The sequence below is a fragment of the Channa argus genome, chromosome 22 (genome assembly GCF_033026475.1).
Source record: "Channa argus isolate prfri chromosome 22, Channa argus male v1.0, whole genome shotgun sequence".
Classification (NCBI taxonomy): Eukaryota; Metazoa; Chordata; class Actinopteri; order Anabantiformes; family Channidae; genus Channa; species Channa argus.
Genome location: NC_090218.1, coordinates 6,348,758 through 6,368,276, shown reverse-complemented (window position 1 = coordinate 6,368,276; position 19,519 = coordinate 6,348,758). Strand labels below are relative to the sequence as shown.

General features: G+C 39.7%; 1 protein-coding gene across 2 annotated transcripts; it reads right to left on the bottom strand.

Moving 5' to 3' along the window:
* Positions 1-636: 636 nt before the first annotated feature.
* Positions 637-14,534, bottom strand: smg6 (SMG6 nonsense mediated mRNA decay factor). Of its 2 annotated transcripts, none has more exons than XM_067492190.1 (19): positions 14,416-14,534; positions 10,959-13,317; positions 10,640-10,832; positions 9,230-9,340; positions 8,811-8,917; positions 8,426-8,504; positions 7,498-7,608; positions 7,192-7,407; positions 6,342-6,403; positions 6,064-6,209; positions 5,628-5,738; positions 5,227-5,401; positions 4,743-4,962; positions 4,367-4,570; positions 3,775-3,942; positions 3,354-3,498; positions 2,966-3,213; positions 2,780-2,861; positions 637-2,641 (listed from the first exon to the last, which is right to left on the bottom strand). In XM_067492190.1, exons 1-19 carry the CDS (start codon positions 14,504-14,506, stop codon positions 2,511-2,513), a joined length of 4,959 nt encoding a protein of 1,652 aa, XP_067348291.1. In that variant the 5' UTR covers positions 14,507-14,534; the 3' UTR covers positions 637-2,510. The 2 variants fall into 2 exon arrangements, with proteins under 2 accessions (XP_067348291.1, XP_067348292.1); XM_067492191.1 differs by having other exon boundaries at positions 4,367-4,549.
* Positions 14,535-19,519: the final 4,985 nt, after the last annotated feature.

Here is a 19,519-nt window from a genome sequence, read left to right as displayed (position 1 = left end):
CTATCTCTGACACACAAACACACATTCATGTTTATATGGTGTATAGTGGAAAATACATCTCCCTTAGAATAACCATCTATAATGAGATGTTATGCAGTCTATAATCAAATGTACTAGTGATGATTATCTGTGGATGTAAACAGATAAAGATAAAAAAGCTTCTGTCCCACTCGTGCCTTCTTAGAATATACATTCACAATTCACTTCTAAATCCTTATATTAAGTATGTTAGGAGTAGTTAAAATCTGCATTGTTCTATATTATCAATGGGGTGCAATTTTATCAGACCCAGGAAAAGAAACTTTACACAAACCAGAGCAATTCTATATTTAAGAGCATGTACAAATAATTGATAATGATCACATTTTTTTACATGTGAACTTCATTTATGTTTGACCTATTTATTACCTTATGATTATTCCCTGTATAGAAGAAGCAAAACGCTAAAAAAACAATGATTTTTGACTCCACCTGTGTAATCTTCAACAACCACTTGAGGGCACACATCTAAAATTTTTTGTCTGCAAATAACAGTAATATCACCTTAAGCAGGTAATCTCTCCAACGTTGGCATAAACCAGTCTCATTCACTGATCTAATTATATAAACACACACACACAAAAAATAACAAATAGAAACACTAAATAAATCATTTATTTGTGCAACACTATTGTTATTTCTCACAACATAGACATTGAGGGGATGAAGCTCAGGTGTAAGTAAATGTAAAGAGTGCTGATAGAATTTGATTTAACTGCTTTTCAAGATTCTGATACTTTGCATATTCACTCAGTCATGAAATAGAGGCACAACTGAATAGAATGGAGGCATCTTCAAAGTCAATAGTAACATCTGTGCTTTCCTGTTTCGATCAGTCAAAACATCAGGTGTTTATTCAAAAGAAGTTGACACAATACACTGAAAACAGTTTTAATGCTGTATCATGAAAAAGTGATTTAAGTTATGCTGATTATGTATTTTCCACATTAGATCCACACAAAACACTGCAAAAGTGCCACTTGACACAATAGATTAAACACTACAGGGATCATAAAACAGAGCTCAAAGACCTATAAAAAAAAAAAAAAACAGCTAATGAACTTGACTGAGTTTTAAACAAATACAGAAACATCAACTGCTGATGTAATTTGTATAAGCCCTGCTAAAAAGTAAAGGGGCAGACAGAATTGTAGATTACACATCCAGACACCATCTCAAATGTGTAAAGAAATCTACACTGACATAACGCAAGATCATACATAAACCACCTCCCAAAGTAATAGAGAGCAAGACAGATTGCACACATGAAGTGTACTTTCGTATTCATTGTTGAACAGTGTGTCAATACGGTGTTGAAATATAAAACAAATGTATAGGTTGTAATTTGTGATGTTAGCCCAACTACAAGCCTTTTACTTCAACTACTGATATCTGACCTTGGAGGGAAAAAAAATAAAAAATAAAGAGACAAAGGTGTTGGTAAAAACATGTTATGAAACCTAAACGTCCGTGGAAACATGAAACGAAAAGCAACAAATACTGATGAGTGTAAAGATGAATAGAAAATATTGCGAAATCACTGGTACTCAATAATAATGTATCTGCAACATCATGGCCAAGAACCAAATAAAAATATATAAACAATTGAGTCAATAAATAATGGTTCACACCGTTTTGGGAAAACCTTGCAGATGCTTAGTATTAGTCTTCAAAATAGAGAAATTGATACCAAATAGGCAATGGAACTTTTTAATACAGGGTAAATAAACAAACAGAAAAAACAAAAACAAAACAATACCCAAACTTATTAATATCAAACTGAAGGAACTGAAGTTACCAAACAGGCAAGAGGCACTTCCTGGCTTTGCAGGAAATACCATAATTGCTGTCATTCCTTGGAGCTGCCAAAGTTGTACGAGAGCTGCTCATTAACTCTCACTACAGTCAGCTACTTTTTGCTGTATGGACACAGTCCATCCAGCTGCGTCCCTGCCTTTCTCTAAGCTCTGCTGTACAGGCCAGAGAAGACTACAAGAAGTGCCAGTTATGGCCTTCATTACTGCTTTCTAATCAATTAAATTGCTCTCCAGCTCATTCTCTCCTCAGCCTCATGTTTTAATTCTGCCACCAGAGTACACACTTGCTAACTAGGTGCGGTGCCTCAAGGCTGGACAACTCACCAATCAAATCATTTAATTTTAACCTCCTTTTATCCCTCCGGTCCAGCATTTACCAGACTTAAAAAAGTCTCTCCATCACTGATCTTAGCACACACACACACTCTCACACACACACACACACACTTCATCACAAGGGAAAAAAGCTCACTGAAACCATCCTGCTCTCAATACATTTGACTGTATTTAGTTAGAAGTGGTTCTTTGCTTTCCTTTTTCTTTCCTCTCCCCTGTTCTCTTCTCTCCTTCCTCTGCTTAAGTGTGCCCTCTTATCTGGCTGAGTGACATGGAGGCTTCAGCAGTTGGGTTCCATTGATATGAACCTAGCCTGTTTCACCCCACTTTGGCCCAGCTGAGGAAAGCAGGGATGTCTCGGACTGGGACGTTACGGGTCAAAGCTTTGACGCGCAGGTTACGATCATCTGTTAGGAGTACCACCTCTCTGTGGAGCCTCACTGTTCCATCTGTGTGTGGAAAGAGGAGATGAAGATCAGCAAAAGAAAGTCATAAGACATAAAAAAAACAATACATTATGTAAAACATTTGCATCAGTGATGAAAATACAAGCACGGAGAGAAACAGAATAACAGAATGTTACATACTTCTCTGATCAGCCATGAAATCTTTTGCCTTATCTTTGCAGTAGTGGAGACAGCAGGACAGTATCACATCATCGTTGTTACCCTTGGTGAAAAAAAGGAAACTAAGCCACTGCTTCTCAGCCAAAGAAACTTTATTACCATGGATAACAAAACAAAACAACATTAAATTTTTTTTTAGGCTCTGACCTGCTGTCCAGAGGTATCTTCACTGCGGAATGCAATAGACTCAAGCTGATTTCCTCTGCTCGTCAGGGCTCGGAGGCATGGTTCTCTGGCTTCAAATCCTTTCTCTAAGAAAGCCACGGCCAAACGGGCCTTCTCCTGAACAGCCCGCACATGGGCCACACTAACATTATAGTTGCCACGCACCCCTGAACCTACTCCACCACCAAAGTTGTCCTGGCCTTTAGCCAAGCCATCTAACTCTGTAATGACTGACAGATAAAACACACAGCACACAATGAGATACATAAACACTTTTTGACACTTTATAAGTTAATCCCACCTCATCCCTATTACTAGACAGCACACTGATTCTGAATTTGCACTCCTCTTTTGACTGTTTGTGTCTTACCGATGAGTGGCACAACTATTATATAAGTTCCACACTGCAGGAGTTTCTTCAGCCCTCCTAGGTGATCGATGAATCCATTGGTATCTGGGACCAAAAAGACAGGCCTCACTTCCAACTCCAGCTGTCCACCTGTCTGCAGCACGGCCTGGGACACACAAATAACATTTTTTTGTGAAATTCAACACTGCCACAGGAGGATATAACTGTACAGTCACTGTCTTAAGCCAAAAAAATAACCAGAAAGAAAAAGTATTTTTGGAGCTTAATATTTTAACATTTATTTAATGCTGTTTTATATTATAACAATCTGTTATCAGGAGATGCATTATTAGGTAAATCCATCAAGTTATTTCAGTATGTATCCAATGGCAACTAAATTTAAACATCTATTGTTAGGAACATATGAAAAAACAGTTTTTACCTGTATTTTATCTCTGCGTTTTTGTTGCTGGGCTAGTTTGTTGGTGAGAGCGTGGCGTCGCGCCTTAAGTTGTCTGATGTCATTCTCACTGTCTCCAGCCTCCTCTGCATCCTCCTCTCCATCTGATGCAGAGCGAGAGGACTCTGCCTCCACTATGACATCATCGGCCTGACAAACAGACAGACACATTATCAGCAGTGTGGCTTTCATTTGCCACTACTAATTTTAGAAATGGAATAATTTAGAGTAGGCCAAATGTTAAAAGAATGAAATGCAATCATAGATGAAAGGAACAGAGCAGAGTGAGAAGATCATTTCACACTCTCTTTAATATGGACTCCAGCAGTGGCTGATGCAGAAGCAATTTTGTAAAATTGAATTGAACAGAAAGGGTCTATGCCAACATGTGTTTGTGTTAGTAATTGAAAACAATTTAACAAAAAACAACAATGACACTAATATAATTACAGAAGGATGACATAAAATGAATCATGTTTCCCCTGAAAGGATTGTGGATATTTTAAGATCACAATATCACCAACTCCTGGAATAGGGCTAAGAGGAACAAGAGGAAGATGAGAAAGACAGTTACCTCTTTCTCAGTTAGAGAACTCTGCCTGCTTCTTGTCTCCCCTGAGTGGTTTGGTGGAAGAACAGAAGGTGCCACAGAGATGTATTTGCCTCCTTTGAAGGCCAATAGAGGTTCTTCTTGTCCACACAAAGCCTCCAGAAAGTACTTCAGAACCGTCACTCTTTTACAATCTGCCGCTATTGCCTGAGGAACAAGGATAGAGATCTGCTTGAGAACAAAATGAGGTCCACAACGGATAAAACAGAATAATCAGAATAATTAGTGATTCAACAAGTCTAAGGGTCTTACAGACAGATAGATACTTTGTCATTGTACAATGGTGTACAACAAAATTTAAATACAGTAAAATGCAATAGACAACTTTTCCTTCACTCACCATGTCAGTGTGTCTGTCGGTGTAACAAGGCTCCTGTGGTGCAGCAAGAAGTGGTACAAAGCCAGCAAGCAGCCTGTCTTCCTTCAATTGTAGCACAGTCAACTCCTCATCTCCCTCACTTTCATCAGTGTCGACTTTGTACAGCGGCACTTCCTCATGGTCGACATGTGCCAGCACATTACAAAAGTCAGCCAGACACTGCCAAACATCAGGACTGCATCTTGATAGAAAGGAAGAGAATAGTAATAAGAAATTAGTTTCCTTTTTTTATTAACCACATTTGCAGCTTCCTTGAGGTTTATCTTACTGCTCATTTCTCTGGTACATACCAATCACTTATTACTATACTCATTTCATAAAGGAAAAAGCCAACTCAAAAAAAAAAAGGAAAAAAAAGCTTTAAATCAAATCAAAGGGTGATAATTTATGTTCATTGACCCAGAGTATGCCAAACAATCAGTTATTGCTGTTTTAAGGAGCTCACTCTATATTGCATGGCGGTGGATTCCACTGATCAGGATGTCCCAACATCCAGTCAGACCAGACTTTGATGCTTGGCAGTAGTTCTCTAAGGTCCAATGGGAAAGCAGAGACCCTGACCATACCTGTCAGATCCTCTCTCTTACCCTCCTCCTCTTCGTCAATGATGGGGACTGGCTCTGACAGGAAGAAAGAGATTCCGAAACACAACCATTATTCAAGACAAAAACAACAGAAACATTAGAACAGAAACAAATTAATAATTGGCTATACACATAATCACTCTATTTCAAACTAAGTGTTGTGTTTTTATCGCTTATATGACATAAATGAAAACACCTTACACCAATACCAATAATGACATTGATTTGGTGATGCTTATATAGTTTACGACTGTGCATGTACCTGCAGGAGTATCTCTGAGCAGCTCTGTGCAGCGTTGCACCAGCAGAGCAAACATGCCAAGACCCAAAGCTGTGCTTTGCTCTAGTAAAACAGAGCGCACACCTTCTTCGCCTAAAAACACAGACAAGATTTTGTAAAAACACTCTTTGCATCAGTTATAACAATGGCTTGTGTATAATCTTAATTCATTTGTAATGTTTATTTTCAAATTAATATTTGAGTTGGAAAAATAACTGGCCACTCAACTGCCTAAGAAAGAAGGTGTTTAAGAGCTATTAACTGTAATGGTCAGCAAATGAAATGCATGTGAATCACTAGCATTAAAATAACTTGTTCATTCATGCATTTATATTAATTAAACACAATGTGTTAAAGTTATGTAGCAGCAATTTTGTAATTATGTTTATAAAAATAATGATGGTATATGTAGCATTACCTTTGCTCTGGGCATTGTGTATGGTAAACATGTTGATGGTCATGATCTGCAGCATGTGTGAGCTGCCCAGTAGGGAAGGGCCATGCTGTAGCAGAGTCCTGAACTCCAGCAGGACACGGCTTGACACTTCAGGGAAGGATTCCATGCTGCATACACAAGACACACATTCATAAAAATACACAAAAACAGGCCCTAAGAAAGGAGCATTTTAGATTATATCCTCAATTCAAACTCATTCAGTCCAATGTAGGAGATGGAAAACATAAGACATCACTCACCCCACTTTAGTGAAGAGCTTTCCGTGCGCATGCAGAAAACTTAAAATGAACCTCTTATTTAGCTGGAGAAAGAAAAAAAGAGGAGGCCAGAGGAAGAAAGGTATTACTCATCATTGAGCAACAGTCCTCTTTAGCTAAAAACACCACAGCACATGACAAGAATAAATGTGTTCATCTATTGAGAAAGCACAAGAAGAGGTTTCGAACGGACGTCAACATTAAAATGGACCTGGGAATTGAACAATAGGACCGGGAGCAAATGGACTGAAAAGCTACTGAAGCTGGCAAAGAGGATAGACACACAGATGCCGACAAGATGCACTGACGAATAGTAAACAGTAACAGTATCCAGTGGAAAAAGACTTGTTACGTAATCAAGTTACAATATGAGATTAAGTTATAGATTTGTTTTTTAAGTATTTGTTTGACGGGAAACATTGCAAGCAAAAATGAAAACCAAAATAGCTAAATAACAGAGGATGGCTCCAGAAAAAAGTTAAAATATCTTTGATCATATGAAAAGTGATTAAGTGTGAAGAAATGAAGGCACATAAAATACTGAAAAAGTAAAAATAAAACAACAAAAGACAGAATAAGAAAAAAATGAGTATAGAAGAAAAAAGGTAAGGCGAAGAACATAATAAATTTAAAATAAGAAGAGGGAAAACTATACTATAAAACAGTTTGACATCTGTGAGCACTAGTGTCCTTTCCATGTATAAATAACATTGAAAATATCTAAAAGCACACACTGATGCAGAGTGGCTTTAAGTGCATCCATGTAAAGGCATACGACTTTATGTACAGTTTGAGTGTATGAGGCGCAGTGAATGGAAGAAAGGCATCTTACATCACTGGCGCTGAGACTTCCCAGCTCTCCATCCTGTTCAGAGTCTCTGCTGGACTCACTACCTCCTCTCTGTGAAGATGAGGTTGTTGCTTGTCCATTGGGGCGAATCCAAGTCTCAACACGTGCTCCCTCTTCCCCTCTTCCCCTTCCTCTTACTGCTGGACCTCTGCATCCTCCTTCATGCTCCTGCCTCCTCTTTTGCTCAAGCTGCTCTGCCTACAAAAATTATTATTAACACCAGCGCTGTCGGAGGTTTTGGCTTAGCAGAAAGTATACGCACGTTAATGATAGAAGTGTGTGGCTGACCTTACGCTTAGCTTCCTCAAACAGACTCATCAGGCTTTCCTTTGCTGTTAGGATGGGGTTGGAGGCTGCCAGGCTGCGCATGTAATAATACACAGCATCCAACTTCCGCTTCTGTAAGTGAGAAAAGTGGGATAGTAGTTAGAGCAGGGTGGTATCCCACAAAAGGATCCACACTAGAGATAAGTGATGGAGAGAAAAGACTTTTACAAAAAACAAAACGAAACAGTCTCCCAGGGACATGCCAGGTAAGAGTTACTAAAGTGTCACTCAAGTAACCATATACTTTCACAGGAAAGTTGGTTTCCGAAATATGGGCAGGGGATTAGGGAAACCTGATTTAAATTTCTTTCCAGAGAAAGCTAGTTTCCCTGCCATCTATATACGTAACCAGGTTTCTAATCAGCTTTCTCCAACAGCGCACGTTCATAACAAAGCGCTACAGACAGAGTACAGAAAGACTGAACAAGGCAGAGCTCATTAACAGAGCTATGCTGCCTTGCCTTAAATCATAGACTGCACAAAGTCCAACTGAAAACAAAACTAAAGCAAAGTGCCTTTTAGAAGTCTCAATGAGTCACTTCCAACTGCACAGTTTATTTTATGGAGAGGGATTGTGCTATGGATAAGCTGTGTGTCTCCCCTCCCTTTTTTCCCCCCACTGTGCTGCCACTCTGCTGCAAGATGAGAAACAATGTCAGGAAGCAGCATTTTAGGTCACTATACAGTTAAAATCTCTGTTTTATGCTTATAAAATAAGCCAGAGGAGGAGGAAAAAGAACATTGCTTGCCTCCGGCATGTATACGCAAATTTCCAGGTTTCTTAAGTACATGTAATCTCTGTTCTTAGAAAGCTGGTTTCTCTGAGTGACCTGGATACTTAGGTGCATGTAAATGCAGTCAATGATCCTACTTGGACTACATCACTTACTGTATACACTGCCAGCAAGGCCAACTGGTTATATGGCCGTCCATTTTTGGGGGCAATCTGCTGGGCTTTCAAGTACCAACTAAGAAGAAATAAAAACATGCATCCATGAGCATCTTTGATGATAAAAGTCAAAGAGAAAAATAGTTTAAAAGCTGTCAGGGATTACATCTTTCTGAAATAATTAGGACTAAATGGAAGCCATGTGCCTGGAAGAAATTAAACCAGGTTTAAGAACAGTGACATAGCAATAAAGCTAAAATATGAAAACCCCCCCAAAAATTAATTATAAATTTACCATATATATATGATGATGACACACACACACTATAACGTGTTTAAGAAACTCTGCAATACTTGGAATATGAATGCTTGAAATATAGCTTACTTGCGAGCCTTGCCATAGTTGGCCGAGTCACTGGCTTGCTCCCTGTACCGTGCTATATCTCCCTGACAAATCATACAGCGTTGAGCACTAATAAGTGCGTACTTCACCTGAAAATAACACACACTTTATTAGATAAAAAGTTACATTAGAAAATAATTATATATACACCAGTAACAAGGCAAAAAAAAAAAAACACCTTTTGGTAATTAGGCCTGTTATTATATTACTAACAAAAACATTTCTAAACTTCAAGTTGCATTTAAGCATTCCACTGTGAGTCTATATTTTTCTGTCACATGCCCTTAACATGTTAAATGCTCAGTTAGTGCTGTCCAATTAAAATAAATAAATAAATAAATAAAAACAGGTTTAAGGTTGCCAATGCCAACAGAACTAGTGTAAAATAAGTATTGCTGTACCATTTTGCGTAATGGCCGAGCCCTGATAGCCATGCCATCCATGTAATCCTCCAACTTAAACTGGTACACAGTCTGTAGCTTCTGAATCAGTGTATCAAAGAATAGTGCTCCCTGTAAAACAGAGAAAATAATCATTAAAGAGAAGTAGAAAAAAAAAAACGAATCTCTATAACCTCTTTAATATTTGCATGCACAAACTTTTCAGACAATATCAGAGTACAGAGTGAATATGTAAACATACTACTAATATTAGACCATACTAAATTGAGGTTTACTCGTAGTTGTGTTCATCAAAATAATAGGCAAGATCACACCTGTACAGTCTAAACCAGGGGTCACCAACATGCTGCCCATGGGCACCAGGTCACCCTCAAGGACCACATGAGTAGCCTGTTCCAGAAATAGCTCATTATAGCACCACTTACCAATAAGCTGCATCTAATTTTTTTGTTGCTATTCTTTTTTTAAAATCACATTTGATGGTTATTGTGAGAAATCATTAACATGATCTTTGTCTTCACATAGATGAATATCATTAATGTAAGTGATTATTAATAATAACATATAATTAAAAAGGTAAATTAAGCAAATTTGTTATTTTTCAAAAGTGTGTATCAAACTGTTAGCCCTTCGCATGAATCTGTACCCAGTAGCTTTCAATTTTCAAAAATGTTGGTGACGCCTGGTCTAAACCATAACAACTTAATCGGTAGGTCTGGGTGTCAAACTTTGATACCTTCATGCCACTGACAAAGTGTTAAAAAATGCATTGTTAATCAATGTCAAACTTTGAACTGAGTTAATTCATTTCCCTTATAGTATATTGTGATTATATATTTAAATGAATTGCTAATCTCTACATCCCTGTGACTGTCACTTGTGTTTGACAAAAAGGGTGTTGTGGAAAGTAAGGAACAGTGACTGCAAAGAGGTACAAATAGTTTTATGTTATGAGCTCAGGCTTGTTTGAAAGAGTTTCCTTTTCATTGACAAAAGAAAAGATACATGATCATGCTTCATGTTGCAGTGACTAGTTTTAATATGTTAAAACATATTATTACATATTTTTAGATAGCTTTTATATTGTTTTCATTTAAGACTACGCATAAACATTCCTGGATTCTTCAAGTGTTCCATAACTTCTTATCTCACATTATTTTTATGACATATGAAAAACAATCCAAATTGTGAGCCCTGTTGTTCTATATGATAGGAACTTACTTAAAGCTCAACTACCGAACCTAAAGAACAAAAGGCTACCTGTCCAAATATTAACAGGCTGCTCTGTACAGTATTTCCACTATAGGTCCAAAATAGATCAATGTTAGACACACACTTTTAATTTGCCCCTCTTACACTAAGGAATTTTGCAAAACCCAGCCCCATCTGAAAACCCCTTGAATTCCTTACCTCATCAAGCAGTGTGAGGAGCATGTTCCTGATATGAGGTGTGTTGTCATTGTTGGGGTCTTTGAGTAGCTGACGAAAGTGCTCTATGACCTGGTAAAACACGTTCTTCCACAAAGCCTGATCCACGTTCTGAGAATCTGAAAACTCAATGTCTGTCAGGATGACCTGCTCATATATGCCCAAAAGGTCCGCCCTAGAGGAAAAGAGAAAAGAACACAAAAGTGCTTTTCAATATGTCTACTTTGTTTTTAACTAATCCCAAGTGGGAAAGGCCAGCCAAACAAGAAGCATAAAACAAACTAGAAAAACAAATCCTCACCTCAACTTAGCCATGCGATCAAGTCCATCAGCACTCACTCTATCCCTGGACAGCAAGTTACTGAGCTGGAGCTCCTGTCCATCTGCAGCCCTCAGAAGCCTACCCAGCTCCCCTCTGGCTTGTTGCTCCACCTCTTCAACCATCAAACCTCCTGCACCTGGCTGGGAATAACCTGTTCCCCTGTAGCTCCCACAGAACTGACCCACAGCTGGGCCTGAGTATAAGCTGTTAGGGGGGGGCATTTGGTAGGGCCCCATTTGATAGGGATATGGATAGCGCTGCCCTGTACTGCCACCGAGGTTTGGTTGGTTGCCGGTGGGTATAGGGTAGCAGTAAGGGTTGTCAGAGTTTTGGAATTTGTAGTAGCCCACCGCAGCAGCCTGCTGGGATGGAAAGAGCTCAGCTTGTGGGATTGGAGGACTGCCTGCTACCTCATCATCTGTGTCCAGAAAGTGAAGCTGTCCATATCCAGCTCCTGTCTGAAGATATATATGCTGTTGAGATGAATGCTGTGAAGACTGGGTGCTGGTAAGAGCAGGTTTCTGGTCTGGGTTATTGGGATCCCAGAGTCTTCTTACTCCTCCACCTCTGCCTCCTCTACTCCTGCTAGCTGCCCCTCCCCTTATTCCACCAAAAAGAAGTCTTTGCCCAACCTCAGGTGAATTAGAGATGCGTGATGGAAGCACCAGGATACCCCCACCACGGCCACGTGGAACCAAGCCTTGCTTGCGATTTTGTACATTCCCACTGTGTAATGAGGTACCTGACTGGTTTTCTAGAGAAACTCTTGGGATTGTACAACGTCCACCTTTGTTTCCCTTTGGCCTGTTCTTTTCCTCCATGCACCGAACTGCAGTCAGCTCCTCCTCCTGTTCCCTTTTTCTCCTCCTATCTTCTGCTATGTCACTCATCTCACTTCCTTCTAATGATTCTGTAGATGATTCGCCATTAAAATGACTCCTCCGCCCTTCTCCACTATTAGTTGTCACCACTTTATTATTGTGCTTAGACCATTTGGTACTTTTCACATCCCTTCCCAGTCCAGGACCATCAAGACTGGTCACACTGCTGGCTGAGCTACTGCTGTAAGTTCGATTCCGTGAGCGTCGAATATCGGATTTGGAGTAACGCTTGGAGGTTGGTGCTGTGATGTTTGCATTGGATTTGATTCGATCACTTCTTTCAAAGACCCTTTCTACATTTCGGTTTGTCTTGGCATCTTGCTCAGCTTCTCTGGATTTACTGTTATTATTGTCTCCTCTTTCTCTGCGGTTCTCTCTTCCTTTGCTTTGCTGCATCTCTCCCGTCTTAACTGGGTTGTTATCCCTATCCGCTTCTGCTGCTCTTCTGTTTCTTTCTTTCTCAGGTTTACCCCTGTTACTCCGTCCTCCACCACCTACTTCATTTTCTCCTCTTCTGAACTCCTGATCCTTCTCTTTTTCCTTCTCTCCTCCTCTTCTCCTGCGGTTTCCCTTTTCCCTCTTCTTTTCAACCTTTTCTTCCTCTTTCTTTCCACCCCCTTGGCCTCGTCCTTCTTTAACAGTTGTATCCCCTCTTCTGCAATTTAACTCTTGGCCTTCAAATCCCATTTTACCCTTTTCTTTTATGCTGAGGTTTTCTACTTTGCTAGTAATCATTTCCTCTGACCCATCAAAGGATAATGGAAGTTTTTCTACATCTCTGCTTGGCTGCTTTCTGTTTTTCTCATTAAATTTATATAATTTTACATTTTCTTCTGTGCATTTTACTTCTTTATTTTTCTCTTCCTGTTTCTGTATAGATGGTTTATTTCCCACCTTCATTTCATCTGTATGCAGTTGAGATTCTGACCCTGTTCTCTGCACCTGTCCTCCAGGGGGAGGTTTATCCGGCTCTTTTCCAACTCCACAGTCTTTACCCTGGATGTTCCTCCGGCTCCCAGGTTGATAAAATTCCCGGTCAGGTTTACGGGCTTTCTTTGTTGGCTTAGCCAATCCAGCAGGCTCCTGGTGTTCCCTGGCATTTTCAGCTATCCCCTTTTCCTGATTTCCTTCAGTTTTAGACTGTAAGTGGCTGCCTTTTCTATAGCTCTTAGTGTTACTACTTTCACCTCTAATCCTGTCATCATCTCTTTTGTCAGTGCCTGTTCCACCACCTGTGCACTCATTTCTCTCTAAAACATTTTCAGGGATACTCGTTTTCTCGCTCTGAGATGGCTGATCATTCTCATGGGAATAAGGGGCCAGGGGATCGCTTTGGCTAGTTTCACCCTCCTCGTCGTCATGATGTTGGCGCACATGTCCAGCTACTGGCTGGTAGCGCTGCAGATCAGGGCGCTTTCCATCACGCTTCCTGTGCTGGCTGTGTACATGCTGCTCCTCTGGAAGAACAAAAACAAAGAGAAAAAAGTCACTTATTGATCCTCAGTGAAGACGTAAGCAATTTAAAAATTTGTCAAAAATGCCATACTTAATGAATTGAGTGAAGCCACTTAAACAGGTGTATTTATTGGCATCTAGACTATTTGCAGCTGTGTTTAAGGTGGTTTGGGAAAACAGATTAGTCTAAAATAAGCATTTTCATTTGCTGTTAATAAGAACAAACACAAAAAAATAATAAGTTCATTAAAGCCACTTAAGTTTATGCTTTTTGGAATAAAGCCTATGGAGATTCTCAGTCATCCAGGACATAGCTACCCAAAAAGAGTAAAGAAACCTTTCTTAATGTGATGACACATAGTCAATAGCCTCAAGCAAGTCCAGTCCCCATTCGTTAGCTCTGGAGAAGACCAAACTGTAGCGACATGTTCATAAAATGCCCACATCTATTTAAAACGCCGTGTTATTTTTACATAAAAAGTGTGTTTGTAACGGCAGAAAGTAGAACTGCAAAAACGTACATTAACACTTGGAAGGAGGCGTAACATCAGTTAAGGTTGGACGTTAACGTCACGTCCATCAACATAAGAAACGACCAATGTTTCAATCTTTCTTCTAACGTTGCTTTTTTCATTGAGTTATTTAGTAAACCACAAATCGTCGTTTTTGAGTAAAAATTAACCATAATGGTTCGTTACTGTTTGAAAGTCAACGTCAACGGACGCTAAACGTTTAACAATTAACAAGTGGCAAGGATTTCCTAACATTATTCAGCGCTACATTGCACTATTGAGACGCGAAGTATAAACACAGTAGGTGGGGAAAAAAAAGTTCTGAATCGTGACAACAGTTGCACATAAATTAGCGTTAATGCTATTTTGCGTCTTTATGGTCGAATGTGGCGTTCAAAACGAACCGCGCGGGATCAGAGAATGAGCAGGATGACAACGTTAGCTGGTTAGCTAACAACATTAGATGGCTACAAACTTAGCAACTCCGCAGGCTACTTTCCACCAACTTGCAATACAACTTCAATTAAGTTTGTCGACTTGTCCACGACCGCATCCCCACCCCCAAGGGTCTGGTTCACATCCTCTCACCTTTCTGACAGTCAGTATTGATAAATGTAGTCGACGCTTCAGCTCGGAGTTCCGCAGCTGAGATTCGCACTCTCTCTAGTTCATTCGCCATCTTTGCTTTCACTAAAACAAACACAACATCTACGGTGGCCCCGCTAGATCAAAAATGGTTCAGCAAAGGCAGTCGGGTAATGTAGTACTTTTGTCGGCCGAATGTGTTGTTAGTGTTAAGGCTACCGATATATTACTACTTATTTCAAATGTAGCCAAACGAAGAACCCCCCAAATATCCTTATGTCTTCTGTGCTAAACACCAATACAATTATGTAAAGCAGCTCATGTTTAAACAGTATGTCATTACCTGTTGTACTTTTTATTTTAAAATTTTAATTTGACTATATTTTGTTGTAACTCCTGGTTTTGAGTTATATCAACCCTTTCATATAGCCTATTTACTGTTTTCTCTATTATTTAACATTTTTAAAATTGCCACGGCTTTTGCTGCCTATTCTATGGTGAGTTTTTTAGATTGTGGATTATAAAATACACACTTTCTTCCAATGCTGTTTGACACAGATACATTTTTTGCTAAAAAAAAAATAAAGCTTCTCACTTTTGCGCTAAACTAAATTTTGTTAATTATAACATTTCGATAATACTTGAAATTCCATCTAACACTTGTGATTAGTTAGTTTTAGCTTATTTAACAGGTAAAAAAATTTCAACGCATTTCAAGTTTCAGCTGAACAATACATCATAGGGTAAAGGACACATGTAAAACATAATTAAAACCAGGTGGCAAAGTATGGTAATATAATAAAAAGAAACCAAATGTCTACAAAACTCATTTAGCAAAGAGTTTATTATAGCCTTAAATAGAAAATAAACAACTAAGTTCTTACATTTTGTTCCAAGTGTTCCAAGTGCAAGTGAATTGCATACTAGTTAAGACAATATTAAAAAAAACACATTACTAAAATACTATTACTACTACTAAAAGCAATAATAACAAATATAATCATAATAATGATAATAATACCAGTTGAGCTTCAGCCACCTGTTTTATTATCAGTTGATTGAGCAGTCGTTCATGAACCACAAGGCCAGTGTTTCGATTCCTCTTTCATCATTTTCTGGCTACATGTTGCTACAAAAGTCCTTGGACAAGGCTCTGAAAGCCAGGTGACCCCTGGTGGGTCAAGCGATTGCTTGCCACAGTTATCGATGGATGGGTGAACAAGAAGCAACAGTGTAATGTGCTTTGGAAATAGGCTGAGTATTTTCTGTCACAACAAGACAAAACCTTTGACAGTTATATAATTCTTACATAGGCCTTGACCTACATACGAGTCCTTGGGAAAGGGGGCTTACAGGTCTGCACATTATATAAAGTAACAGTAAGCTACAGTGCACTAAATGTGTACACCATACACAATGTCCACTAGATGTCAGGGTTTGTTTCTCATTGTCATTTTTAACTCAACTGTTCTGTTGTCTAACCCCTTAGATTGGCCCTACAATGAACTTTCCATCTTCTTTTGTTTTTCATTTAATGTGTGTGTGTGTGTGTCTCTGTGTGTTTGTGTGTGTGTATTCGTACAGTGGAGAAATTCAAGTGGGCATCATCTGTGTGGCTGATGCTAGAGTAAACATCTTGATTTCCCTAGCAACACCAAATTAAAGGGCCAGAGTCTCTTGTCCTTTTCATAATTCTCTCACACACAATTCTTTATCCGACTTTCCATTTTACCATACGCATTCCTTTATTATGTCATTAAATTATTCATCCATATTGAGCTTGGCTCACTTCTTTGGCAAAGAAAAAGGAACGTCTACACATGCTCATGTGTGTATAAATTACTTACAGCACAAGAATTTACTTTTGACTAATGTAGCTACTACAGTATATCGCAAAATCGTAAGGAAAGTAGACATTAGATTAATAAATATTTGCAGTAAGAACTGAGTTATTTAACTACCGTGTATATTTATTTATTTATTTACTACATGTTGTAGAGTATATGTTTTTTTATATAGGGTCTTATTGTGTTTTAGAAATAATTTGATGTTTTATAACTCATTACAACAAAGGTTCACAACATTAACTCGTGTGGTATTACAGTTACTGTATATTTCGGTGGTAAGAACAATAAGTCACATTAAATCTGAACACTGTTTTGATGTACTAGAAGTGTCTCTCGACGAGGCACTGGCACACCAGGGGTTGTAGAATGTTTCGTGTCTGCAGTAGGGAGGTGTGAGAGAAGAAGGGGGGCCCACCGGAAGCGGTGGGCGTGTGTCTCCCTCCCTTGTGTGTGTGTGTTTGTGTGAGTCTGTAAGTGTGTGTGTTTGAGTGCAGAATTTTGATTCCAACTGCTGCAACACAGTGCAGGTGGAGCAATGCAGGATGATAAGAGACACAAAGAAGGACAGAGAGGGGAAGGAACCTAGGTAGTGAGGGAGGGAAGGAGGGGGACAAGAGAGAAAGAGGAAGCGAGGGAGTGAGGCGAGGAGGTATGGTGCAGGAGGAGAGAAGAGAACAGGACGAGGAGAGACTGTGAATACAGATGAGAAAAGTGGGGGAAGCAGGGAGGTTTTGCAGGTGAATTTCTGACACCAAGGGGTTCCTCCAGCCTGATCATATCTTGATCTCTCCTGCCCCCATCTCATTTTCTTTCTCTCCCACTCGCTGTCTCTCTCTCTCTCTCTCTCTCTCTCTCTCTCTCTCTCCCTTCAGTCTCCCAGGGGGTGCGGTGACTTTTAGAGATGAGAGGAGTGGAGGAGGACAGATGGGGAAATACAGTCAGCAGAGAATGTTGGAGACAGGAGTGGGACATTGTGGTTAAGGATAGAGTAGACTGAAAATGCAGCAGTTGAAAAATGGATAAGAAATAGAGGAGAAGGAAATTGGAAGAAAGAAGAGAATTGTGAAATGGGATGCACATCTCATGTAGTGAAAGAGACAAAAAAGGTGTATGTGTGTACAAAGGACAGACTTGACCGACAGACAGACTCAGAGAAAGACAGTCTGAGGGCAGAGGCTTGTGTGACGCATTTTTGCTGGCACTAGATGTTTGGACTATAACCATTTTCAGCTGCTTTTTTATGTATAATTCATAAAACGAGAAGAAGTGACAGGGGAGGAATAACTGACAAAGACAGGATGAGACTGAATATGTGGAGCTACGTGTCAATGCTGAGGAAGCAAACAGAAAAAAGAGCATTTTAAACAAAGAAGTCTAAAGCAGAATATAAAACATACTGTAGCAAAAGACGCTACTGCATTTCATGGCCTGATTTATTGACATATTACTTAAGAGAAAAACTATATCTCATAACTGTTAATGTCCTGTACAAATTCCACTTCTTAGCCACCTAATAACCAGCTCTGATTTTCCCTTAACTTCCCCCAAACTCTTTGGCTTGCTCCAACGTTTCATTTAAGATGTGTAAAATATTCAGACCCCAAACTTTTTAAACGGCTGCACTTCTCCATTTAATAAAAGTGTCATTTTCTTTTGTGCTGCAAATTTCCATCTGACACATTTAGTACAGTATCTGAAACTTTGGTTTGAACCTTCACTTTAAAGTTATGAGTGTTTTGTGAAAAAATGTTTGGCTGCAGCCAAGAATGCAATGTTCAAGAGAAGCCTCCAATGTAATGGTGCCAACATCTGGAAGGAGTAATCTCAAGAAAATCTCAAAATAAAATGACATCACATCGGCTTTGACACATGAATACAGACAAGCACTAAAATGCTGATTGAAATGAATTGCACTCATACAAACCGAGGCACTCACACTATCAGCAAACACATGCACAAATCCCTACCCACACTTTTACACACACATACAGCTGGCATTGCACATTAATTGCATTCAGCATATGACTTTGGCATAGTTTTGTATGAGTCACTGCTGGAGTTAGAGCAGAGTTTTTGCCAGGTTTTGCAAGAGGACAGCCTATGTAGGCATCCTTCACCACAGATAGTCTGCAAATGATGGTGTACCATCACAGGTAAGGCCATTCTGCTCGAGCCCTTTGTTTGGCTCCAGTGGCCCAGGGACACATGTTACTGAGGAACTACATGCACCACAACACACATGCGCCTTTCTTCGTCTTTGTCACACAATGTTAAAAGCACACATATTCAGAGTTTCTGGTCAGACATGGGTTCATAGCATCTGTGTGTGTTTGTGTGCCTGTGTGTGGGTGGATGTGGAGTTGCTGCTGTGTGTGAGGGTGGGTTTGCGATCTCACAAATCTTGTAGGCAAGAAGAGCTCAGAGACAGTGGAGGGAACGACGCGGGGGCGAAGGGGGTTTCACAAACACCCACTCTTTTCAAACCTCCATCTCACTCTGACACACACACTCCCCTCCTCCCCAGCTCTTTTGACAGAATCCTCATTACAGGCACGTTTGGCAGCACAGTCTTCCTCCTCCTCCTCTTCTCCCTCCAAGTCTCCATCCCTCCGCCCCGTCTCCCTCTCCATCGTTTTCATTTGCTCATTCTCTCTTGCTTTGCTCATTGCATTGAAGCCAGCTTGGCAATCAAAGGGAGGATGGGGGGGAACCACACTGGGATTTCAGTATGAGTCAGAACGGGAGAAAGGGAGGTGGGAAGGCAAGGTAGGCGGTTGCGAGGAGAGAGAAGAGTGTATGGAAGGGATGAGTTTTTTCCTTTTCTCTTATCTGATTGCATTCTCTGTTTAGAATACAGATGAGGAGATAGAAAGGGAGCCAACAACTGGGCCTGACAGACAGATAGGAGATTTGAACAGGAAGTAATCTGCATCCTGATTCACTTTAATGCTTTAAAGTTAGATTTGAACAGTGACACACTTTCAACACTTTTGGCTTTGTATGCTGCCAAAAAGGACAATCACAACTATCAAGATGAGCTTTATTGTAGATTGGCAGCTTCAATTTAAGGGTTTTGTTGAAAATACTTGATGAAGCTTTTTATACAAAGACGCACAACTATAGAAGTCATTGTCGCTCTGCACTGTGAGAAACCGTTCAACGAGTTTTCAAGCATTTAGCTGAAAGACAGCAGATAATATATGGGCAGATTAAATCACCCTACAGACCTAAGAACATAAAATAGTACGTTTCTGCTCACA

Coding starts and splice junctions, on each gene's coding strand:
- smg6 (XM_067492190.1), bottom strand. CDS start 14,506: ATGGCGAATGAACTAGAGAGAGTGCGAATCTCAGCTGCGGAACTCCGA. Junction 9,341..10,639: donor TCCTCACACTGCTTGATGAG/GTAAGGAATTCA, acceptor TCTGTTTTACAG/GGAGCACTATTCTTTGATAC. Junction 2,642..2,779: donor TTTCATGGCTGATCAGAGAA/GTATGTAACATT, acceptor TTCCACACACAG/ATGGAACAGTGAGGCTCCAC.